We start from the raw sequence: 26,235 nt of genomic DNA on the forward strand, positions 1-26,235 counted from the left end.
GGCAGGCAAGGAATTCAACAACTCACCTACATGATCAGCAAAAAACAGTACGCTGGTCACCATGTAACACCCTAGGCAGACATCATAATTCATTTTAACTTACGGAGATTAAGCCACAATGTGCACAAAGGAAAAAACTCAGAGTAAACCGGTGGCTGAAACATTCTAAGGGAGTTAACAACTTAATGCACGTGATTCCCGCAATCGTTTTTATTATTTTTTTTTTTTTTTTTTTTGAGACGGAGTCTCACTTTGTCGCCCAGGCTGGAGCACAGTGGGGCAATCTCGGCTCACTGCAACCTCCGCCTCCTGGCCCTACACGATTCTCATGCCTCAGCCTTTCAAGTAACTGGGACGACAGGTGTGCATGACCAAACCTGATTAATTTTTGTATTTTTAGTAGAGGCAGGGTTTCACCATGTTGGCCAGGCTGGTCTTGACCTCCTGACCTCAAATGATCCACCTGCCTCAGCCTCCCAAAGTGCTGGGATTACAGAGGTGAGCCACCATGCCCGGCCTTTTCACTGCTTTTCACTGACACATAATTTACTTGAATTCCTTAAGTATGAACTACAATTGTTACGAATGTAGTATGTGAAGCCCTCCCTCATTTAATATGTCTTGTTTTTACAGCTTGTAGCTCTGTGAAATGTTAACAAATTAGAATCTGGATAATAACTTACAACCTCGGTCCTTGTGGGATAATTTTCCTATGGCTCTTTTCTGTCTTTTCACTACATACTCAAGTTGCTTTTAATATTTTGTATCTTTTAATGTTAAAGGAAACTGGCCATAGTTGAAAATTCTATCTACCAAAGGCACTTCCTTAGGAAACTTCAGTATGTATTAATAAGAACTCCCTTAAAAAAAAAACAAAATAGGGCCAGGCGCGGTAGCTCATGCCTATAATCCCAGCACTTTGGGAGGCGGTGGATGGATGAACTGAGATCAGGAGTTCGAGATCAGCCTGGTCAACATGGTAAAACCCCATCTCTACTAAAAATACAAAAAAAAAAATTAGCCAGGCGTGGTGGTGGGCACCTGTAATTCCAGCTGCTCGGGAGGCTGAGGCAGGAGAATTACCTGAACCTGGGGGAAGGAGGTTGCAGTGAACTGTGATCATACCATTGCACTCCAGCCTGGGAAACAAGAGCGAAACTCCATCTCAAAAAGAAAAAAAAAGCCAGGCCAGACATGGTGGCTCACACCTGTAATCCTAGCACTTTGGGAGGCTGAGGAGGGTGGATCACTTGAGGTCAAGAGCTCGAGACCAGCTTGGCCAACATGGTGAAACTCCGTCTCTACTAAAAATACAAAAATTAGCTGGGAGTGGTGGCGAGTGCCTGTATTCCCAGCTACTCGGGAGGCTGAGGCAGAAGAATCGCTTGAACCCAAGAGGCAGAGGTTTCAGTGAGCCGAGACAGCGCCACTGCACTCCAGTCTGGGCGACATAGCAAGACTCTGTCTCAAAAAAAAATAAACAAATAAAATAATAAATTAGAAAAATAAAAAATTATGAACTTTTTACATTAAAGCATGTTCCTTACCTGAAAATTCTGCCATACTTGTATTTCAAAAGCAAAAATTATTATAGCACATTTCAAAAATATCAATATAAAATGCCTAATGGGGCAGTAATTTTATTACCATAAGAGGCACCAAAACAACATCAGTATGTAAGTTAGAGACTATACCCAGGGCAAGGGGGCTGGGGAAGGATGGAAATGTGCCCCTCTGCTAGCTTTTCCTCAGCACATGGAGTTGTTGCCTGCCTGTGATCCCCAATACATTTTTTGAAGTTTCTTTTTCTTCCCAACATTTTTCTAACAGAGGAACTGGCCAAATCATCCCCTAGAAAATCCCAAATTCTCTGATAAACATCAACAGGCTTAGCAGCCAGCAATCTCCGCCACAATCCTTCCCCATGCCTGGCTTCAGCATAAACGTGCAAACTCTTCAAACTGAGTTTACACAGCCATTCCATCCAAGACTTCCTCCACAAAGGGCAAGAAACAGATAGGGCAAGGCATCTCACAGGGTCACCACCAAAACAGAACATACATGACATCATTCCTGCTCAAAGCAAAATTACATCCAAGAACAACAAAGGAAGTGCTTGATATTACATCTCTGAATCACCTTCAGCACCAAAGAGAGTAAAAGATGGCAACATGGGGAAGAGGAAGACTTTCTCCCTGTTGATCACCCACACAAAAGTGTACTTCCCCGCCACCTACTGACTCCACATGCCCGGTCAGTTACACCTGAAATCTTTTTTTTTTTTTTTTTTTTTTTTTGAGACAGGGTCTCACTCTGTTGCCCAGGCTTGAGTAGAGCAGCGTGATCATGGCTCATTGCAGCCTCAACCTCACAGGCTCAATGCAATCCTCCCACCTCAGCCTTTGAGTAGCTCAGACTACAGGCCCGCACCACCACACTCAGCTAATTTTAGTATTTTTTGTAGAAACAGTCTCGTTAGGTTGCCCAGGCTGCTCTCAAACTTCTGGGCTCAAGTGATCCATCTGCTTTGGCCTCCCAAAGTGCTGGGATTACAGGCCTGAGCCATGGCGCCTGGCTCTGAAATCTTTGTTTATGCCCCTTACAATCAGTCTCAGGTGACTGGCCTGCGCAGGAACTGAATCCCAAGTATTTTTATTCTGTGATAAATTTGGAAAAATTATCCACATTTCTAAATTTGCTGTACTACCCACAGGGAACAAACAGGAGTGGCCTAGACCCACTATTGAGAACGAAGGGAAGGTCCTGAAATAATAAATGACAAAGACCAAACCAGACAGAGATTCACACAAAATACAGCTTGTCCGTCAGGAAAGCTCACGTACACAAACGCATGACAGCTGCTCTAAATGGTGGTGAAGATAACATCAAAGTGTTTCAGTTTTTCCTAATTTGGCAAAATGTCAATTGAGAAAACTGAGACTGAGATGCTAAGAGTAAACACGACATCACTGTTCCCTTACTGGAAAGCAGAAACACAGAGAAAGGACAAACAAAACAAAGTACCTTTTTACACTCAAAGAGATCTAGAGTATTCTATATCTTAGAAAATCAAACCTACTCCAAGGGGCCAGGGCAATATAATAGTACCATTTGAACAAATTTGGGTAAATCCTGGAAGTGAGAACTGTATAGGCACTAACAGAAAACTTCCTCAGTGCTGTGCCCTGAACGCTAATAATTAAAGGATAATGAGGAAAATTAGGGGTAATTAAGTACTTGACTTTAATTTTCTTTTGCTATCATTTAAAATACTGCCTCTTCCCCTCCATAAAAAATAAGTTTTTAATAATGTTACAAATTCACAACGACCAAGTATAAAATTTGCATCTTCAAGAGCATCTTCCCTGCTACAGAGGCAGAGCCATTAAAGCTGTGGTTTTGTAACTTAGTGAGCCTAAATAGCAGCAGGAGGGGGACTGTAAAATGCAGATGCCCAGGACCCTTCACAGAGATCCTACTTCCCAGGCCAGGTATCTACATTTTCAACATGCATCCAGGGGATATTCACAAAATAGGACATTATTTTAGATACATGTTATTATTTAAGAGAGGTATAATGCTTGTTCTTTTTTCCTTAAACCAAAAAGCAAAACAAGTGTCAAAATCCTTACTTGGAGCAGCTGCCAAAAATAGTTGAAAACACTCCAGAATGATTAAATCAGGATCGAATGTCAGAGCCACGGAAAAGAGCCGTGCGACCGACTGCATCACACAATCCCTCAGTCTGAATAATGCGTACAGCCATGCCTGTGAATCTGGGTGAATTATGAAAAACTAGGTGTTGTGAGTCTAAGCTACTAATCATATTTCCTACAGTTTCAACTTATAATGGGCATTTTAATCTAGGAATGTCACTCAACAATATTTAAATCAATTATGCATATATTTTAAAGTATTTCTGAACAAATAAAAAACGGCTTTAAAAGCTAGTTCAGTCTATGGTATAAGGTGCTCTAGCATTTTTCTATTTGGAAACTGATTTCAATCAACATGATATAAAATTGTCTAAAGTGGCTCTCCCCACCCCCCACCCCACGGTCTCCCTCTCCCTCTCTTTCCACGCTCTCCCTCTGATGCCCAGCCGAAGCTGGACTGTACTGCTGCCATCTCGGCTCACTGCAACCTCCCTGCCTGATTCTCCTGCCTCAGCCTGCCGAGTCCCTGGGATTGCAGGCGCGCGCCGCCAAGCCTGACTGGTTTTCGTATTTTTTTTGGTGGAGACGGGGTTTCGCTGTGTTGGCCGGGCTGGTCTCCAGCTCCTGACAGCGAGTGATCCGCCAGCCTCGGCCTCCCGAGGTGCCGAGATTGCAGACGGAGTCTCGTTCACTCAGTGCTCAATGTTGCCCAGGCTGGAGTGCAGTGGCGTGATCTCAGCTCGCTACAACCTCCACCTCCCAGCCGCCTGCCTTGGCCTCCCAAAGTGCCCAGATTACAGCCTCTGCCCGGCCGCCACCCCGTCTGGGAAGTGAGAAGAGTCTCTGCCTGGCCACCCATCGTCTGGGATGTGAGGAGCCCCTCTGCCTGGCTGCCCAGTCTAGGAAGTGAGGAGCGCCTCTTCCCGGCCGCCATCCTGTCTAGGAAGTGAGGAGCGTCTCTGCCCGGCTGCCCATCGTCTGAGATGTGGGGAGCGCCTCTGCCCCAACGCCCCGTCTGGGATGTGAGGAGCGCCTCTGCCCGGCCGCAACCCCATCTGGGAGGTGAGGAGCGTCTCTGCCCCGCCGCCCTGTCTGAGAAGTGAGGAGCCCCTCCGCCCAGCAGCCACCCCGTCTGGGAAGTGAGGAGCGTCTCCGCCCAGCAGCCACCCCATCCAGGAGGGAGGTGGGGGGTCAGCCCCCGCCCGGCCAGCCGCCCCGTCCGGGAGGGAGGTGGGGGGGGGGTCAGCCTCCACCCGGCCGCCGCCCCATCCGGGAGGTGGGGGGCGCCTCTGCCCGGCCGCCCCTTCTGGGAAGTGAGGAGCCCCTCTGCCCGGCCACCACCCCGTCTGGGAGGTGTACCCAACAGCTCACTGAGAACGGGCCATGATGACAATGGCGGTTTTGTGGAATAGAAAAGGGGGAAAGGTGGGGAAAAGATAGAGAAATCAGATTGTTGCTGTGTCTCTGTAGAAGGAAGTAGACATGGGAGACTTCATTTTGCTCTGTACTAAGAAAAATTCTTCTGCCTTGGGATGCTGTTGATCTATGACCTTATCCCCAACCCTGTGCTCTCTGAAATATGTGCTGTGTCCACTCAGGGTTAAATGGATTAAGGGCGGTGCAAGATGTGCTTTGTTAAACAGATGCTTGAAGGCAGCATGCTCGTTAAGAGTCATCACCACTCCCTAATCTCAAGTACCCAGGGACACAAACACTGCGGAAGGCCGCAGGGTCCTCTGCCTAGGAAAACCAGAGACCTTTGTTCACTTGTTTATCTGCTGACCTTCCCTCCACTATTGTCCTATGACCCTGCCAAATCCCCCTCTGTGAGAAACACCCAAGAATGATCAATAAAAATAAATAAATAAATAAATAAAAATCAACTTATGATTTAGAAAAAAAAATTGTCTAAAGTGTTATTTCACCTATTAATGTTTAAAATATTTTTCTCAGGTTAAAGGACATTTTAATTTGTATAGGAAATATGATAAAAGATTCTAGAAAATATATTTTTATCATCAAATTCGCAGAAGGATACAAAATCTAAAATGTCATTTACTAAGAATTGTATAATTTTAATATGCCACTATTTAAAAAGATCAAGCCTTTTGCTTGGTTTTGTGTATAATCTAACAGTTAATTGTGTCAAAACAAGAGTGCATGACTTTCAGTTGCTGAATAACACATTACTCAGTAAAGATCCAAAACAACATCATCCACCTTAACCTCACTGATTTTTACATTTTATTTATTTATTTATTTATTTATTTATTTATTTATTTATTTATGAGACAGAGTCTTGCTATGTCGCCCAGGCTGGAGTACAGTGGGCGATCTCAGCTCACTGCAACCTCTGTCCCCTGGGTTCAAGCAATTCTCCTGCCTCAGCCTCCCAAGTAGCTGGGATTACAGGCACATGCCACCACACCCAGCTAATTTTTGTATTTTTAGTAGAGATGGGGTTTCGCCATGCTGGCCAGGCTCATCCTGATTTCCTGACCTCAAGTGATCTGCCCGCCTCAGCCTCCCAAAGGGCTGAGATTACAGGTATGAGCCACCATGCCCGGATGGCCTCACTGATTTTTATAACAGCCCAATGACTGCAGAATACATTATTTTCAAGTACCCATAAAATGTCCACCAAAAAGGCCATATGCTAGACCAAAAAATATGTCTCCATACATTTCAAAAGACTGCAAAAATCATTGTGCTGAACATCTACATGATGATGTTCTACTGGCTCCAAACATAAACTCTGAGGGCATCTAATGTCAGCTGGAGTGCAGGGGGACAAATGGAAACAGTAATTGGTACTGCATAACCCTTCAGGCCTTACTACATTATGCTGAGCATAAATGAGTCCATTGAGTTCAGCATTCTCAGAAGCATTGAGATCGTACAGCCCCATAAATCCTACTTGTGCAACAACCAAACTCCCACAACAGGTTATTCCAAGCCATGCGCCAGGGCCAGGCATATCCCAGAAAACATGTTATAAGCCACACCTCGCTAGCTCTATGGAAAGGCACAAAGTCAAGGTGTAAAGAAGGATGGCACCACCCCGAGGGAAAACTTGCATCTGTAAAAGTAAAAAGGAAACGTGGTGGAGAAACAGGCGTGTTCATCTCAGCTGCTCAAAGTACAGAGAGTGCCAAAGGGAAAAGTGTACAGGTGAGCACAGCAGCTGTCTCCATAGTCATCTAAGTGTCCATAGCAAGTACAAGCAGACTGTACATGAATCCATACATCAAAACACAGCCAAGCGCAGTGGCTCATGCCTGTAGTCCCAGCACTTTGGGAGGCGGAGGCAGGAGGAGCACTTGAGCCCACGAGTTTGAGACAAGCCTTGGCAACACAATGAGACCCTGTCTCTACAAAAATGTTTACATAAATTAGCCAGGCATCGTGCGGTATGCCTATAGTCCCAACTACTCAAGAGGTGAGGTGGTACCCAAATAGGAAGAGAGGAAGTCAAACTCTCCCTGTTTGCAGATGATATGGTTCTATACCTAGAAAACCCCACAGTCTCTGCCCAAAAGCTCCTTGATCTGATAAACAACTTCAGCAAAGTTTCAGGATGCAAAACCAATGTATAAAAATCAGTAGCATTCCTACACACCAACAACATCCAAACTAAGAGCCAAATCAGAAACACAATCCCATTCCCAATAGCCACAAAAAGAATAACATGCCTAGGAATACAGCTAACCAAAGAAATGAAAGATCTCTACAATGAGAATTTTAAAACACTGCTCAAAGAAACCAGATATGATATAAACAAATGGAAAAATGTTCCATGCTCTTGGATTGAAACAACAAATATTGTTAAAATGGCCACACTGTCCAAAACAATTTACAGATTCCATGCTACCCCTATCAAACTACCAATGACATTCTTCACAGAATTGGAAAATAAGAATAATTCACATGGAACTGAAAAAGAGCCTGAATAGCCAAGGCAATCCTAAGCAAAAAGAACAAAGCTGGAGGCATCACATTACCCAACTATAAACTACAGTACAAGGCTACAGTAACCAAAACAGCATGGTACTGGTACAAAAACAGACACAGAGACCCATGGAACAGAAGAGAGAGCCCAGAAATAATGCCACACACCTACAACCATCTGATCTTTGACAAAGCTGACAAAAACAAGCAACGGGGAAAGAACACCCCATTCAATAAATGGTGCTGGGATAACAGGCTAGCCATATGCTGAATATTGACACTGGACCCCTTCCTTACACCACACATAAAAATCAATTCAAAGGGCTGGGCATGGTGGCTCACGCCTGTAATCCCAGTACTTTGGAGGCCGAGGTGGGTGGACTGCCTGAGGTCAGGAGTTCGAGACCAGCATGGCCAACATGGTGAAATCCCATCTCTACTAAAAAATACAAAAATTAGCCAGGCATGGTGATGCGCACCTGTAATCCCAGCTACTCGGGAGGCTGAGGCAGGAAAATCACTTGAACCTGGGAGGCAGAGGTTGCAGTGAGCTGAGATCGCGCCATTGGACTCCAGCCTGGGTGATAAGAGCGAGACTTCATTTCAAAAAAAAAAAAAAATCAATTCAAGATGGATTAAAGAATTAAATATAAAATCTAAAACTATAAAAACCCTGGAAGATAACCTAGGAAATACCATTCTGACCATAGGTCCTGGACGAGACTTCATGATGAAGACAGCAAAAACAATTGCAACAAAAACAAAAATTGACAAATGGGACCTAATTAAACTAAAAACCTTCTGCACAGCAAAAGAAACTATCAACAGAGTAAACAGACAACCTACAGAATGGGAGAAAATATTTGCAAATTATGCATCCAACAAAGGTTGAATATCCAGCATCTATAAAGAACTTAAGCAAACTAACAAGCATAAAACAACCCCATTAAAAAGTGGGCAAAGAGGCCAGGCGTGGTGGCTTACGCCTGTAATGCTAGCACTTTGGGAGGCCAAGGCGGGTGGATCACCTGAGGTCAGGAGTTTGAGACCAGCCTGGCCAACGTGACAAAACCCCATATCTACTAAAAATACAAAAATCAGCCGGGCATGGTGGCGGGCACCTGTAATCCCAGCTACTCGGGAGGCTGAGGCCAGAGAATCGCTTAAACCCAGGGGATGGAGGTTGCAGTGAGCTGAGATTGTGCCACTTCACTCCAGCTTGGACAAAAGAGCGAGACTCCATCTCAAAAAAAAGTGGACAAAGAACAAGAACAGACGCTTTTCAAAAGAATACAAACACATGGCCAATAAGCTTATGAAAAAATGTTCAACATTACTATCATTAGAGAAATGCAAATCAAAACCACAATGAGACACCACCTCACACCAGTCAGAGTGGCTATTATTAAGTAAAACAATACATCCGTGTGGTGTGAGAAATTTGAAGAAAAAAATTAAAAGTCAAAAAATAACAGATGCTGGCAAGGGTGCGGAGAAAAGGGAATGTTTATACACTGCTGGTGGGAATGTAAATTAGTTTGGCCATTGTGAAAAGCAGTGTGGCAATTTCCCGATGAATTTAAAACAGGGTTATCATTCAACCCAGCAATCCCATTACTGTGTATATATCCAAAGAAATATAAACTGTTCTGCCATAAAGACACATGCACACATATGTTCATCACAACACTAATCACAATAGCAAAGACATGGAATCAACCTAAATATCTTTCAGTGGTAGAGGGGATAAAGAAAATGTGGTACAAACATACCATGGAACACTAGGCAGCCATAAAAAAGAACAAGGTCACGTTTTTTGCAACAACATGAATGGAGCTAGAGGCTATTATTGCTAAGTGAACTAACATGGGAAGAGAAAACCAAATAATGCATGATCTCACGTGGACATAAAGAGGAAAACAACAGACAGCAGGGCCTACTTGAAGAGGGAGAGGATCAAAAAATTAGCCTATTGGGTACTATGTTTATCACCTGGGGTGACAAAATAATCTGTATGCCAAACCCCATGACACTCAATTTACCTATATAACAAACCTGCACATGTACCCCTGAATCTAGAATAAAACTTTTTTAAAAATAAGAGGCTGAGGCAGGAGGATCACTTGAACCTGGGAGGTTGAGGCTGCAGTGAGCTATAATTACGCCACTGCACTCCAGCCTGGGTCTCTAAATAAATAAATTAAATTAAAACAAAAGACTACACAGCCATGTTGGCATAGCTATGGTTCATGGACACAGAAATATATATATGCTAACCTCAAAACAAAAAACTACTATTCAAGTCTTTTTATTTAAAAGAAAAAGACTGTGTTTCTATCTATCGGAAGAAAGGGAAGAGTCAGGATGAAAATCTCAAACAACAGTGATAAGCTCTCAGCAACAGCAGGATGGCAGGTGATTAATTCCTTTGTATGTTTCTGCATTTTCCAATTTTTCCTCACAAGGAGTTGTGCTATTTTTACATAGGAAGTAACAGCAAGAGAGAGGGACCGAGAATGAGAGGGAGAAGAGAAGAAAAAAAAAAAGAAACAAAAAAAAGAAGGACAAAGAAGAAGGGAGAAGAGGAAGACATTGAAAGATTGATACGTTAATTCATCCCTTTCTAATACTCTGGTGGAAAAAGAGCACCTGTTTAAATTCTTCATAAATCTCTGTAGTTGCCTTGAGTGTTGGAATTGAGCCACACAATAAATGAAAGATGGTACTCTTCATGTGGACTGCAGAAAAGGATTTCAGAGTTACCCTAAGCCTGGCTCACTCAAAATCCCAAGAAGGAGAAACGGCACCAAGAAAAATAGCATCAGAACATAAGTCAGCAGAAAACTTCTGCTTTTTTTTTCAGACTAGCTCTGTCGCCCAGGTTGGAGTGCAGTGGCGTGATCTCAGCTCACTGCAAGCTCCACCTCCCAGGTTCATGCCATTCTCCTGCCTCAGCCTCCTGAATATCTGGGACTACAGGCGCCCGCAACCACAGCCGGCTAATTTTTTGTATTTTTAATAGAGACGGGGTTTCACCTTGTTAGCCAGGATCTGCATTTTTTGATACAATGTATTCCTGGCCCACAGGAGCCACATGGGACAAATTCCACCATGACAGGTGCAACAGTGAATCTAATCTTCCAAATTTATACAATATTTGGTATTTGATATTTTTTGTCTTACTTGAAATTTCAAGAAAACATTTAAGATATGCACCAACTCTCAGCCAGGCATGATGCTAACTGTCAGGAATATAGGTGTGAACAAGACACAACAGCTGTGTGCACCCAGCTCACAGCTGAGGGAAAGAAGAGCAGGCCGGCAGGGAGAGGGCCAGGAACGAGAGGGAGCCCCAGTAGGAAGCAGAGTGAATATCTGGGTGATCTTACCATCTTCTGACCTCACGATGTAACCTAGCTGGTTAAATACCCTGTGCTACTGCAGGGAGGTTTTAGGAGACGGTCAACCAGGCCGCTGCCTCCATACAACCATGCTGATGTAACTATGTATGTGGTTATGAGCCCTTCTGTAATTCCTTATAAGCCAAATACAAAAGGAGTGGCCAGGGCCGGGTGTGGGGGCTCACATCTGTAATGCCAACACTTTGGGAGGCCAAAGCAGGCGGATCATGAAGTCAGGAGTTCGAGACCAGCCTGACCAACATGGTAAAACCATGTCTCTACTAAAAATACAAAAATTAGCCAGGCGTGGTGGTGCATGCCTATAATCCCAGCTAGTCAAAAGGCTGAGGCAGAAGAATCGCCTGAACCCAGGAGGCGGAGGTTGCAGTGAGCCGAGATCACGCCACTGCATTCCAGTCTGGGCAACAGAGCAAGACTCCATCTCAAAAAAAAAAAAAAAAAAAAAAAGAATTTGCTGACTTCTACATCCAGAGCCGAACATCCTGTCACGCATTCTCAAAACACTGAACGTTCCTCCTCCCCCTCCTCTTCCTCTTCCTCATTCCTCTCAAGAGTACAGAAAAAAAGTGGGGTAGTGGGAGGGAACACTGAAGAGCAGTAGGTGGATAGGTCCAGGAGCCAAACTCACAGACCACAGTAAAGACTGGGGAAGCACACACAGAGCATCAGAGCACTGACGGAGAAAAGGCCGAGCTTCCTGAGATCCAGGCCCTGCACAGGAGAGGCTGCCCGGCACACAAATGGCCCATCGCACAGCAAGGCTGAGCTTCCTGAGGGCCAGGCCCTGCACAGGGTAGGCTGCCTGGGACACACTCGCCCACTGCACAGGAGCACGGTGCACCGCCAAGGCCACAGCTGGGATGGATCTTCTCTGGGCCAACGCTGGGACCAGAATGCAGAACGGCTGTATGTTGTATATACGGAGATGATAAGGACAGGCCCGAGTTGTGAAGAAAGATGTTATGTTTGGTTAAATTAAGGCAGAATATGGCATAGAAATCTTTTTGTGATATTTCCATTGTAAAAGTGTAGTTTTAAAAACCCAAAACCTAGTGTTAAGTCCCAGGTATCAAGAAAATCATTATACCTTGGTATTCAGGATGGTGAAGATTCATGATACTTATTATAAAAGAAAATATACTAGAGTGGGTGGCCCACACATAATTTAAAGTATGTGTCTAAAACAGAAAGGAAAAGAATCGCACCCGCTCCCTAGTCCTCAAAAAAAAAAAAAAAATGCATTCAGAACAGGTTCCCCAGGACCTGAACTCACTCTGTCTTTATCGTCTGCTACATCACAAAGAATGTCATCAAGGTCTAGTATTCCTCCATCTCCATGTTCCAAGCGATGCACCTGTATCCAGTAGTTTGGATCCTATACGAAAGAACAGAAACACTGAATATAGCAAGTTAGCATCACCAAAAGGGAATTAGACATTTTAAACCGTGATAACTTCCTCCCCATAAAAAGGAATCATCCTCATATCAACAATACTGCAATTGATTAAAAATTCAGGCAGCATCCTAAGTTTGGTATTGAGTCACTGCTCCTTTTATGATGGAGTGACTCATACACACTCTTCCCTTTGGCTCTGATGCTGATACTCTATTAAGATAGGAACTGCACAAACCTGCCAATATGTACTGCATAAGTAATACTGATTTCTCTAAAGCATACTAGATTTCCTATTGCCCAATATATGAAATACTTATTATACTTATTAACCCCCCAATGCAATCTACAGAAATATTCTAATAAGCAAACAGCATATATTATGTGTCTGAAGAATTTGTATTTTTGCTTATCTGCAAAAAGTAGTTTGCACACCCTGGTGGCTCAAAGTGTTTCTTACAAATAGGTCTAAAGATAGGGACACAGAAGGATGCTGACAAGACCGTAGTGAACAAAGCACATCCTGTGTGGTTTGAGCCTCTTTTTACAGAGACAAAATCACACACACACACACACACACACACACACACACACTCCTCAAAATTTGCAGTGGTTATCCTGCAGTGGGATTGAGGAGAAGGAAAAAAAAGGACATCATTTTAAATTTTATACACTTCTATATGGTGTACGTATATTTTAAAATCCTTAAAACTCTGCTTTCATATGATCTGAAGAAGAAACATAGTTGTGTGTTTCTGAACTTCTACATCACTCTCACGTACATATTCAGATGAAAATATACTAAATTGCATGTTTCACCATTCCCTACTGCTTTCATTCTGCAACACAATTGCTATCCAGAAGTTCAATCCTCCATTCTTCATACCTAAAGATGATGTTTGATACAGTTCTTTCCTGAAGCAAAGACTGGAAGAAGGAGGCTAATGATTAATGAAGAGTTAAAATACAGATTCCTGGACCCTGCTCCAGATCTACTGACTAAGACCCTGGAGCAGGGGTGTGGGGAGAATCCATATTATTAAGAAGCTCTCCAAGTCCATCTCTAACAAAGCATGCCTAAGAATCACTGAAATGGAACACTTATTTTAAAAATGCAGAATGACCAATCCTTGTCACTTTTTAACCAGCACAGCAAGTAACTCAGACCCTAATCCTCAAAGTTATTAAACATTACCGTTAAAACCATTTTGCAAGTAACAGAGTTCCTCTGCACCCTCATCTATCTGGACCTCTATGAAAGGAATCATTTATCTAGAACACAGAGAGTAAGTTTGTAAAACAAACACTCACACACACACACACACACACACACACACACGTTGGCATCCTCTTCATTTGTGGGGCCTATTCTGACTGCACATGAATCCCAATTACATTATCATCCAGGAGTCCCTAGGACACCTGCCACTGAGACAGCTCCAGAATTTGGCATCTCCAGATGTGTTGAGTCCCCAAAGAATGAAGTCCCAAAACCATTTGCTGATGGCAAATGGTATTTCCTCTTCAAAGAAAATTGGAAATAATGTCCTGGGGGTGAATAAGAAAGAGGTGTCCCCTGGCCACTTAGAATAGCCACATCCTGCCCACCTCTTCCCACCAAGCAAGCTCAAGGGTGACCCAATCAACTTAAATATCAACTTTCATTTCTAAAATACTTCCACACACACAAGCACACCGACCTCCAAAATGTGGCTTATGAAACCATTCTTTAAGCCTCCTAATCCTGTTCACTCCCTCCAGATGAGATCATTATCTGCAGCCTTTATATAATATTTGTAGCCACCCCTTGGAAATAAATCCGCACCTATGGACTTTCTCAACCTCATAACTTCATCCTTCAGAACTTGCTACATTTCCACCTTTTCCCCAGCACTTTCCCTTTCACAGCCTGTTAGGCCCTGCACCATTTTCCCCCGACTCTATGCCCAAGGCCTCCAATGCCTGGACCACACCTTACCCTCCAGGCCAGCCCTGTCCGTCCATCAGGACTTCTCAGGCATCCTCTTCTCCAAGAGCTTTTCCTGACCATCACACCCCCAAAGCAGATCAGCAGTCTAACTCTAGCCCACTGTTTTCTTTTGTTTAGAGACAGTCTCGCTCTGTCATCCAAGCTGAAGTACAATGGTGCAATCATAGCTCAATGCAGCCTCCAACTCCTGGGCTCAAGCAATCCTCCCACCTCAGCCTCCCAAAGTGCTGGGATGATAGGCATGAGCCACTGAGCCCAGCCTGTCCCACTGTTAATGTTCCTAAAAACCACAATCGTATGGAAGATAGAGTCAGGTGTCAAGCGTGAGCCTTTAAAGGCTGTGAATTATTTTTACACATGCAGCACAAAACCTTTCGTTGACACTACTTTACCTTCCGGTTATTATACCAATTCTTTGATGATCTTCACAGCAATTTTTTTTTTTTAATTGTCTATACTTGCTTCAAGTGTGTCTTCCTCCCATAACCCCATTCCAATCAGGCTTCCTCTTCCATCATATCCATAGCAGCCTCCACGATGCTTAACAAAAAAGTCTGTTGTCTGTCCTCATCTTATTTGGTCCATCAGCAGAATATGTTACCCTCTCTTTGAAATACTCTATAAACTTGGCTTGTAATCCTCTAACTAACTGATCAAGGCTTTTCTAATTTTGAGAGTCAATGGTTGACTCCTGCCTCCAGAGGGGTCCTGACTCAACAGTCAGCTATGCCAAGCAATCATGATAACATCATGCCAAGGCAAATATCAGGCTGCCACTTATTAAATGCCACTCCACAAAAATGTGCTGAATGGATATGACGTTTTGAAAAGAACTGAGCAGGAGATCAACAGTAACCCCAACAGAGCATGCTGCATTAAAAATAAAAAAAATAAAAAATAAAACGTAAAAAATAAACACATAAAAATGACTTCCTCCCACAAGAGTTTAAAAACCAGGAAGGATATTTTTGCCACTGAAAAATACAACTCAGTAGAACAGTGGTCTCTTGGGAAATTTTAACTGGCAGCTTTCATACCATAATTCTCTTTCAATGAACACAGGACTTGCTTTATTTTCAAGGGAAGAGTCCAGTATCCAGTAGAGAAAAAGTTAGCGCATACTTATTGATTCCACTTTGTAGTAGTTTGCATTAAAAAGTTTAAAATAATAACGGTAGGAATCTCTGCTGTCCAGTCCATAGACACTCAGAAATGTAGCTGAGCAAAAAATTGTGATAAGGTCTGGCATGATGGCTCATCCCTGTAATCCCAGAACTTTAGAAGGCCAAGGCATAGCGACCCACACCTGCAGTCCCAGCTAATTGGGAGACTAAGGCAGGGGGATCCCTTGAGCACAAGAATTCAAGGCTGCAGTGAGCTGTGATTGTATCACTGCACTCCAGCCTGGGCAACAGAGTGAGGCCCCGTCTCTTAGGGGGAAGATAAAAGTTACGATAAGCCACTTTTTATACTACCAATAAATTCTAATTCTACAATAATTGTATCAGTCATTGGGCGAATAAACAAACATGACAGAACATTCAACTAAAAAAGAAGAAGAGGAATGTTTCTCATTCAGGATATGTCCATTTAAAATAACAAAAGAGTTAAACACTAACAATAATTGTGTATTATGACAACCAAAAGTCCATCACACACAGCAATAAACGAGGGGCAGAGTTCATCCATCAAATAGATGATCAAGCAGTGAATGTCCTCATGGGGCAAGGCTCCCAAGGATAGGTCCAAACCCACCGAAGAAACCTGGAGAACCACTTGAAGAATCACTGCTCTTATTCAGATAAAGAACATCAACTTCACCTTGCCTAGTGCTAGACAAAACATTTCCTAAGACTAAGAATGGAAGCAGAGGTAACTCTACAAGATGCAAGTTGCAAGGAATGCTGAGGCCCACTCTACTCCAGGATGTGGTAAGAGAAAACAGTGCAAAGTCCTAAGGCGAGACTACCTCCTAGCCTACCTTCAGGAAATCTCTCAGATTCTATAAACAGCATCTTTAGACTATGCAACAAGTTAATGAGCTTTTGTGAGTTATGACATGTATAATGCATAGGCTCCGCATATTACCCACATGTGCAAATTTCAAGAAAAGTATCTACAACTAGAAATAGCACCCTACTTTTTCATTAACCATGGCATACAGCAATGGTCAATGTCCTGTCTAACTTAAGACCAGAAAAAGATCACTGAAAAAAATCTATGTTGATAAAAAAAAAATTTGAGTATTTACTACATGCAAAGCATTGCATGAAGGCAAAGAAACAATCATCACCCAACATCAGAAATTAAAATTTATCTGACAGGCCAGGCGCAGTGGCTCACACCTATAATCCCAGCACTTTGGGAGGCTGAGGCAGGTGGGTCACCTGAGGTCAGGAGTTAGAGACCAGCCTGGCCGACATGATGAAACCCTGTCTCTACAAAAAGCATAAAAATTAGCCAGGCATGGTGGCGTGCACCTGTAGTCCCAGCTCCTCTTTCTCCTGTAGTCCCAGGAGAATCACTTGAACATGGGAGGCGGAGGTTGCAGTGAGCTGAGATCATACCACTGCACTCCAGCCTGAGCAACAGAGTGAGACTCCATCTCAAAAATAAAATAAAATTTATCTGACAAAATATAAGTCATAAAAAAGAGGTAGACCATGTGTTCAAAGAAAACTACACCAAAAAAAAAAAATGTTTTGTGAATTCAGGAAGGAAAGATCACTCTCACTTGGAAAGGTCTTCATGGAGAGGTTTCAGCAGAATGAGCAGACCAGAGGGACAGGGCACAAGAGGAGGACCCTGAGCAGGGGGAAGGGTGTGAGCAGCAGGGAAGAATGGCAGAGGTGATTCAGAACGCTGTGAACACAAAGATAAAAATGAAAGGGTAAAAACTTCATATCAAAAAGACACACTTATTTTTATTTCCTACTGAAAGCCCACTGAAACCACAATACACGTGGGGATTTTGTTGTTGTTGTTGTTGTTGTTGTTGTTGTTGTTGTTGTTGTTGTTTCCAAGCATAATCGCACAAAGACAAAGAGAACAGAGGGAAATGAGGGAAACACAGTTTTTGGAAGCTGAGAAGCAGATGGCCCAGAGGCGACACATTTTGCAGAACCAAGAAAGGGAACCCCAAGGTAACTGTGGGGAAAGCCAGGAAGCAGCAAGACTTCCCCAACAGAGCCGGTAAGAGGCTCTGGAATGGGGAGAACCAAGAATGTCAGAACACCGGAACAAGGATGGGAAGGGGCCAGGCATGGTAGTTTATGCCTATACTCCCAGTGCTTTGGGAGGCAGGGGCAGGAGGATCACTCAAGCCCAGGAGTTCCAGACCAGTCTGGGGAACATAGTGAGGCCCCATCTTTACAAAAAAACTGGAAAAATCACCAAGGTGTGGTGGTGTGCGCCTGTGCCTATAGTCCAGCTACTTGGGAGGCTAAGGTGGAGGATCTCTTGAGCCCAGGGGTTCGAGGCTGCAGTGAGCTTGTCTCTAAAATATAATAATAAAACAATTTTGGCTGGGTGTGGTGGCTCACGCCTGTAATCCTAGCACTTTGGGAGGCCAAGGTGGGTGGATCACTTGAGGTCAAGAGTTTGAAACCAGCCTGGCCAACATGGTGAAAGCAAGTCTCTACTAAAAATACAAAAAAGTTAGCCGGGCACAGTGGCGGGCGCCTGTAATCCCACCTACTCAGGAGGCTGAGGCAGGAGAATTGCTTGAACCCGGGAGGCAGAGGTTGCAGTGAGCTGAGATTGCGCCACTGCACTCCAGCCTGGGCAACAGCAACACTCCGTCTCAAAATAATAATAATAATAAAACAATTTTAATATTAAAAAAAAAAAGGCAGGCATGATAGTGCATACCTGTAGTCCCAGCCACCTAGGAGTCTGAGGTGGGAGGATCACCTGACCCTGGGGAATTTCAGGCTGCAGTGAGCCATGATTGCATCACTGCATTCCAGCCTGGGCACAGTAAGACCGTGTCTCAGAAAAAATAATAATAATAAATTAAAATAATAATAAATGTAAAAGATGGGAGGAAAAATAACAATACTGTCTGAAAGTCTGTAGTAATTAAAGCCCCAGCTTCCCAATGCTTCCAGAGAGCACAGTGACTGCCCCTCCCAGCCCCTGGAGACTCACTGCAGGCTCAGACAGCAGGTCTGGACTGAGAAACTAGAGGAGGAACAATTGTAGAGGTGCCTTGTTGAAAATGAGAGGAGCCAAGTGAATATTTATGTACTGATTACAGAAAAATCCAGCCCTCTGCTTCCACTTGCTCTCAGAATGCCAGCCAGGGCTTATCACCCCCAGGCTAGAGGTGGGAAGATCTTTCCCTGGGCCTCTATCCATCTAAAGAGAAAAGGCAGGGGGGAATCTGGCCCAGTCCAGGGACTACCCAGTGAAGCTCACAGTGTACGCCCGTGCCTGAACTCAGTGCTCTCAAGTTACCATTAGTGCCTTAGGTCAGAGCCAACCATGGAGAGACAGACTTTTAAGAACACCCCAAGGATGGAAGAGAGAACAAAACAAATAGTAAACACAACTTGAAAGAACCAGAGACTGTATAAAAAGATGCTACTAAAAATCCATCACTGGTATCCTAAGAGAGGTCAGATGGTGGTACATTCAGGTTGCAGAGGAATATGAGAAGGGAGGAAAGCAAGAAAGAAAGAAATGTGGTGAGGGAGAATTTTTTTAAAAAAAGTATTTTGGAATTAAAATACGAAAAACAGGCCAGGCACAGTGGTTCATTCCTGTAATCCCAGCACTTTGGAGGCCAAGGCAGGTGAACTGCTTGAGGCCAGGAGTTCAAGGCCAGCCTGGGCAACACAGCAAGATCCCATCTGTACAAAAAAAAAACCATAAAAATAAGTCAGGTGTGGTGGCATGCACCCACAGTCCCAGCTACTCAGGAGGCTGAGGCAGAAAGATTGCTTGAGCCCAGGAGTTCAAGGCTATGGTGAGTTATGACTGGGCCACTGCACTCTAGCCTATGTGACAGACACTCTGTCTAAAAAAACTAAACAAATAAAATACTAAGAGCTCAATAGGAAAATTAAGAGAAGTTGAAAATATCTCCCCTAGGAAGTTAGAAAAAAAAAAAAAAAGACAAAGAAGATAAAAAAGGCTAATAATAAAATTAGACCAGTCAAATAAGTCAAGCAACTTGAATAACAGGAGTTCTAGAAAAAGAGAATTGGGAAAACAGAGAAATAATCAAAAACAATTTCAGGTTAATTCCCCAAAATGACATATGTTTCCACATTAAAAAGTTCCATAGAGACCCCAACACAATGTATAAAAGCAGACATACACCAAGGCACATCAGAACACAGAAGAAAAACAGAAGATTGGTGGGGGGAAGGGAAGGAGAACGTCCAGAAAATAAAGCACAGGCCACAGTGAGGGAAAAGGAGTCACAGCAATGCTGGAATCTAGACAATCATCTACCAGTGACTTCAAAACTCCTACAAGAAATAGTCCCCCATCCTAGAATTCCATTTCTTGCCCAAATACCAGTAAAGTATGAAGGTAGAAAAAAGACCTTTTTTAGAAATGCAACGTTTCCAAAAACATTACCCCTTTGTAAGTGGAAGATGTGTTCCAACAAAATAAGGCAATAGACCATGCATGAGAATGACACAGCATATGAAAATGGGAGACATAACACAGAAGACAGCTCCCGGGACGATGGTGAAGGTGGATCCCAGATTCCAGGACGTCAGCTGCAAACCTGGAGCAGAGTGACCAGTCCAGACACCCCAAATGTGACCTCTTCAAAATGGCACTGAAAGAGTACCCAGTGCAACTAAACACAGCAAGACACAATTTTAACAACTGACTAAAGCTGAGGCTAATTAGTGATAAATGTACAGAAGATCGATCAACCAAAGGAAAAAACATTCCTCATTTCAGGAAAAACACAAAAGTTGTGAAGGAAAGAAAAGGTGATCAAGGTATCATACATGGTTCAGCTATAAGTAGCTTTAATAATAAAAATAATGTGAACCTAGAATATTTAATCAAATTTGTAACCATATTTTGTAACAAAGTGGTCTAAAAAGTAAGTGTGAGAGAGCGAGGAGAAAGGCAGACACAAACACACACAAAAAGACAGAGATCCTAGAAATGGCTACCTGTGAGTGGGGGCGTAGCACACATAGGGTAGTGAAATAGGGTTAAACCTTCCATGTTAACTCAATAGATGACAAACAACAAGAAAAAACAAACGAGATAAGCAATTTACATAAAAATATTAAAGTAAATATCAAAAGAACGAGGAGCAAGAGTTGGAAAAGGCAACCTCTCCCAAAGAAGGCTCTGCTCTTTTTCATAACAATCCTAGTAGTGCTATCTGATCATGTGCACATGTCACGTTGAGAAACACAAAGACTAAAGAGAAACAAGTTTGAAAAGTCCTTTAAATAATAACCATGGCACACAGTCTACAGTTTAGCATCCACCAACCAGATTAGCCACATGATAGTTAAGTTAACAAGACAAATAAAGTCCTAGTTAGTGATATAACAAATAGAAAACATTTCATTTTTTTTGTTTTGTTTTTAAAAATGCCCCCTCAGACTTCTAAAACACTTCATTTTAAAAAGTCAACAAAAGAGCACGATCAGCAGGAACTATGCTTCTCTCTAGATTCTCTGGGTAACTCTCCAATTTATTTAAGCCAAAAACAAACATTTTAAGAATATATTCTGAAGTTCTGTTCTTAAAAAAAAATGAATCATTAGCACTTCAAGACAGATATCACACATGCAATTCTGACTTTTCCTGATTTAATCAGCTTCATTTTTAAAAATGCTGATTGGCCAGGTGCAGTAGCTCACGCCTGTAATCCCAGCACTTTTGAGAGGTGGAGACAGGAGGATTGCTTGAGCCCAGGAGTTCGAGACCAGCCTGGCCAATGTAGGGGGACCCCATCTCACAAATAAGTTTTTTCTTGTTGTTATTTTTGGTTTTTTAATTAGCTGGGCATGGTGGTGTGTGCCTACAGTCCCAGCTACTGGGGAGGCTAAAGCAGGAGGATCACTTGAGCCCGGGAGGTGGACGATACAGTGAGGTATGATCACACCACTGCACTCCAGCCTGGGCAACAGGTTGAGACCCTGTCTCAGGGAAAAAAAAAAAAAAAAAAAGCCAATCTTTTCCAACAAACTGAAACATAGGACCCATCTTCAATCTTGTTACAGGAACACTGCTAAACATTATACAAATGTTTGTGTTGCCTTCTCAATACAGGGAGAAGACAGACAGTCAGATGTCATAGCTGATGTTCAACAACAAAATAATGACCTGTATCACCACAAGGGAGGGACTAATATCTCATGCTAAGTACACTGCTCGGCCCCCATTCTCCACTCCAAACCACACCCAATACCAATGCCAAAACCTCAGCACCACAACACAAGACAGAGCAAACCACAAACCTGCTGCCTCCCTTGACAGGTGGATAGCTTCATTTATCTCATCAATCAAAAGTGCAAATGGAGGCATGAAACCAGGTGAAGTCCAACCTCAAGGAAATAAGTTTCTGGCATTTAGTCTTATTAGAACTAGCACATAATCTCTCACAGGGTCACACATTATTCAATAATATGAGAAATCAGCCCATCGATGACCTCCAAGCTCTGACATGACTTTCATGCCAACACAAAGTCATGGAAGTCCTTCAACTCCTCCGCCATTCTACAGAAATGAAGGGAATGGCCTCAGACTACAGCGCTGGCACAGGACACAGCCAAGGCAAGAATGAGACAGCAGTAACCACCAGTTAGATCTGCACTGCATTTTACAATTTTAAAAAATGCATTCATGTGCATTATCTCATGTGGAAAGAGGGCTTATAATTCCTATTTTCAGAGAAGAGAACTGAGACTCAGAGAGCATAAAGAGCCGACAAGAGGTCACAATTCATAAATGCTGGCAGCCAGGACTCCAGCCCAGGTCTGCTGATTTATTCCCAAGTCCTTTCTCAGACTAACACTGGCAGTTTCCAATCTGAAGCATCAGGGTTGCTTGTCTTCTTTCCACAGCCCCTCCTCCCGGCCTCTTCTCAACAACTTCATTTGTTAATACAGTACATAAAGAGAAGATCCAGGCCAGGCGTGGTGGCCCATACCTGTAATCCCAGCACTCTGGGAGGCCATGGCAGATTGCTTGAGTTCAGGAGGCCTAGACCAGCCTGGGCAATATGGCAAGACCCTGTCTCTATAAAATACAGAAAACAAACAAAACAAAAAAACTTAGCTGGACGTGGTGGCAGGTACCAGTAGTCCCAGCTACTCAGGAGGCTGAGGCATGAGGATCACTTGAGCCTGGGAGGTTGAGGCTGCTGTGAGCCATGATTGTACCACTGCACTCCAGCTGGGGTAACAAAGCGAAACCTTGTCCCAAAAATCAATTAAATTAATTAATTAAAATAAAAAGACGAGATCCATAAAGTATTTTAATAAAAAGGGCCAGGTGTTGTGGCTCACGCCTCTAATCCCAGCACTTTGGGAGGACGGGGCAGGAGGATCATTTGAGCCCAGGAGTTAGAGACCAGCCTGGACAACACAGTGAGATCCTGTCTCCACAAAAAATTTTAAAAATTAGGGCTGGGTTCGGTAGCTCACACCTGTAATCCTAGCATTTTGGGAGGCTGAGGTGGGCAGATCACTTGAGGTCAGGAGTTTGAGACCAGCCTGGCCAACATGGTGAAACCCCATCTATACTAAAAATACAACAATTAGCCAGGTGTGGTAGTGCGCACCTGTGGTCCGAGCCACTTGGGAGGCTGAGGTGGGATGATCGCTTCAGCCCAGGAGGTCAAGGCTGCAGTAAGCAGTGGCGTGCCACTGCACTCCAGTCTGGGTGACAGAGTGAGACCCTGTCTCAAAAAAAAAAAAAAAAAAGAAAAGAAGAAAAAAAGTGTTGCCTGTTAAAATCAAGTCTGAAAAGCCACACCATGAAAAATTCTATTACATGTTCTAATCACATCATGATTTAAAGTGGTGGTTCTCCAAGTGGGAGTCCAGGCCAGCATCACCTGATAATACACTGGAAATTCCAATCCCAAGCGGGATACACCACCAAAAAAAAAAAGTCTCTGGAGGCAGGACCAACCACCTATTTATACATTTAAACTAGCCCTCCAGGTGTTTCTGATGCACACTGAGGTTCCAGAACCAGTGATTCAGAATGAGGGGCGAGAAGAGATCAGAGAGGAAGCTGAAACACCTTGTGCCTCTTCTATACACTACGTTTTAGCCCAACAACTCATGGGTTTAGTGCTTCTATCCAAACTTCGGAAATCAAACAGATGTTAGCTATTACATCTTTAAAATGGTTACCATGAACACACACACACGTATTTGTCTCCTATAAACATACAGATAATCTCAGTGATCACTGTCAGAGTCTCTTTCTCAGTGTTATTTCAACTCCAGGCTCTGTGCAGGGGATTGCTAACGCCACATCTTTAGACCAGAACCCTCCCAGCACTCCCACTTCAAACATCCACCTCTCACTGCACCTCACCCTGGGAGCAGTCTGAATCCTCCAAGGAGCTTGTTTTAAAAGCCTGCCAGGAAATTTTTATGCAACAAACAAAAGAATACCCATTTGGGAATTACTTATGACTGGACAATGTTTTTATGGAGTCCTATTTTACTTCAAATAGATAAAGCTTATATTCCTTATCTTCCCTCTAACACCAACTTCCTGCCTTCTTCATTCCTACTGATAGCAGCATCCTCCTGATTGAACCTAATCAAAACATAGCCTCACTTCTTCTTTACAGGAAATACAGGGGATAGAGAACCAAGGTAAACGATACCATAAGGAAACAATCAGACAAATCCAGAATATGAGTTTTGTTTTGTTTTGTTTTGTCTTTACAATGCAATTGCACTGATCTTTAAAGGAAAAAAAAAAAGTCCACTTAGTCTGATATCTAAGTGCAGTGTATGATCCTGGAGTGGATACTGCATCTGGAAAGAAAAAGTACTATGAAAAAGGAGAGGACAACTGAAGAAATTTGTCAAATTAAGTTAGGTAATGGAATGATACAGTGGTAAGTTTTCTGAATGTGATCATTGTACTACAGTTATATAACGAACAGTCATTTTTTGAGGAAATGTATGCTTAAGTAATAAGGGTAAGAAGTGTTATAATATCTGTACTTTAGTCTCAAATGGTTCAGGACAAAAAAATGCATACTATTACTAATGTGTATCTTTATGTTTATAGAGATAGAAAAACAACGTAGCAAATGTAAACAACTGGTGAATCTAGGTAAAGTATCAGTGGTGCATTTCACTAAAGTGTACATTAGAAATTTTTCAAGAGAAAACGTTAAAAATATGTCATTAAAAAAATAACCTGGGGACTTTTCTAGATCAAAAAGATTAAGGAGGAATATCCAAATTCAAGGTGTGAGTGGTGTTTGGGTCCTTGCTGGGTTTAAAAAAGAAGTCACTGTAGAAGACATCTTGGGAACAATGAGGGAAATTTTAATATGAGCTCAATATGAGATAATATTAGGAAATGATTCTTAATTGTCCATGTGATAATAGCTTTGTGGATATTTAAGGAAACACCCTTATTCTAAGGAGTTGTGTTCTAAAGTATTTAAAGTAGCATGTCTGCAAATAGTGCAAAAAAAACATACAAACGTACACATATATGTACATGTACACATGTACATATACATATAAACATACAGGTGAGAACCCCTAACCCAAAATGCTTGGGACCAAAAGTGTTTCAGATTTCCATTTTTTTCAGATTTTGGAATATTTACATGCACATGAGATTTCTCAAAGATGGGACCCAAATTTAAACAAAAAAAGTCATTTATGTTTCAAATATGCCTTATACACATAACCAGAAGGTAATTTTATACAATATTTTAAATAATTTTTTACACGAAACCAAATTTGTATTAAGTCCAAGTTTGTGTTAAGTACTTATGTGTGGAATTTTCCACTTGTGGTATCATGTCAGGGCTCAAAAAGTTCCAATTTGGGAGCATTTCATATTTTCAGATAACAGATGCTCCACCTGTATACACACACGCAGGAATAAATATGTATTATTAGGAGTGCGAACAGGAAAATGCAAATCATCTCAAGTATTTTAAAGAGAGGGAAGTTAATACAAGGAACTGGTACAAAGATTTGTAAGAAGAGTCGTGACTCTAAACCAGGATGGTGGTGGAGGCGGGGGCCACACACAGGTTAGCAGTAGCAGGAAGCTATGACTACCCCTGGGCTGAGGGGATAAGGGAAGGTAGCACCAGAGCCCAGGGTGGCGGAAGTGGGAGCCATGGAGGACTCAGGGGCAGGAGCTGGAATTTGGGGAGAGACTTGTTTGCTGCAGAGACACAGCCCAAAACAGAGAGGGAGAAGGGAACTACTTTGGGGCTATGTCATCCCGGGGCCTCCTATCTCCCACCAAACCTCCCACTGGCCAAACCCAACCAGAGGTCAACTGACACAGCTGTGCTTTGTATGATTCTCTCAGCTACTATTTGAGTTTTTCATAACAAATTGGGAAACCAAATTAATTTTAAACAAATTTAATGACCCAGGGTTCATGAGAATACAGGAAGCCAGCATTCTCACACACTGCGCCTGAGAATTTTGCACACATTTTTGGAGAGGCGGGGGGACAGGGAAGTAGAATTTGGTACCATGCATCAAAATGCTTAAAATGAAATATACCCATTGATCCAGAAATTTAAAATGTGGAGGAAGATACATAGTCAAGATGCATATATTAAATGGGATATTTTAATATATAACAATAGAGAATGGGAAC

At 42.8% G+C, this 26,235-nt stretch overlaps 1 protein-coding gene across 26 annotated transcripts in view; it reads right to left on the reverse strand.

Moving 5' to 3' along the window:
• PARD3 (par-3 family cell polarity regulator) overlaps window positions 1-26,235 on the reverse strand; it is a 708,800-nt gene that overhangs the window by 577,509 nt on the left and 105,056 nt on the right. For 25 of the 26 annotated variants that reach the window (XM_001145290.7, XM_001144818.7, XM_001144902.7 and 22 more), the window contains exon 2: window positions 12,300-12,401. The exons of the other annotated variant lie outside the window; for it this stretch is intronic. In XM_001145290.7, coding sequence (XP_001145290.6) covers window positions 12,300-12,401 — 102 coding nt within the window. The remainder of the gene's footprint in view (window positions 1-12,299; window positions 12,402-26,235) is intronic. 26 annotated transcript variants of the gene reach the window in all.

The sequence above is a fragment of the Pan troglodytes genome, chromosome 8 (assembly GCF_028858775.2).
Source record: "Pan troglodytes isolate AG18354 chromosome 8, NHGRI_mPanTro3-v2.0_pri, whole genome shotgun sequence".
NCBI classification, from domain to species: domain Eukaryota; kingdom Metazoa; phylum Chordata; class Mammalia; order Primates; family Hominidae; genus Pan; species Pan troglodytes.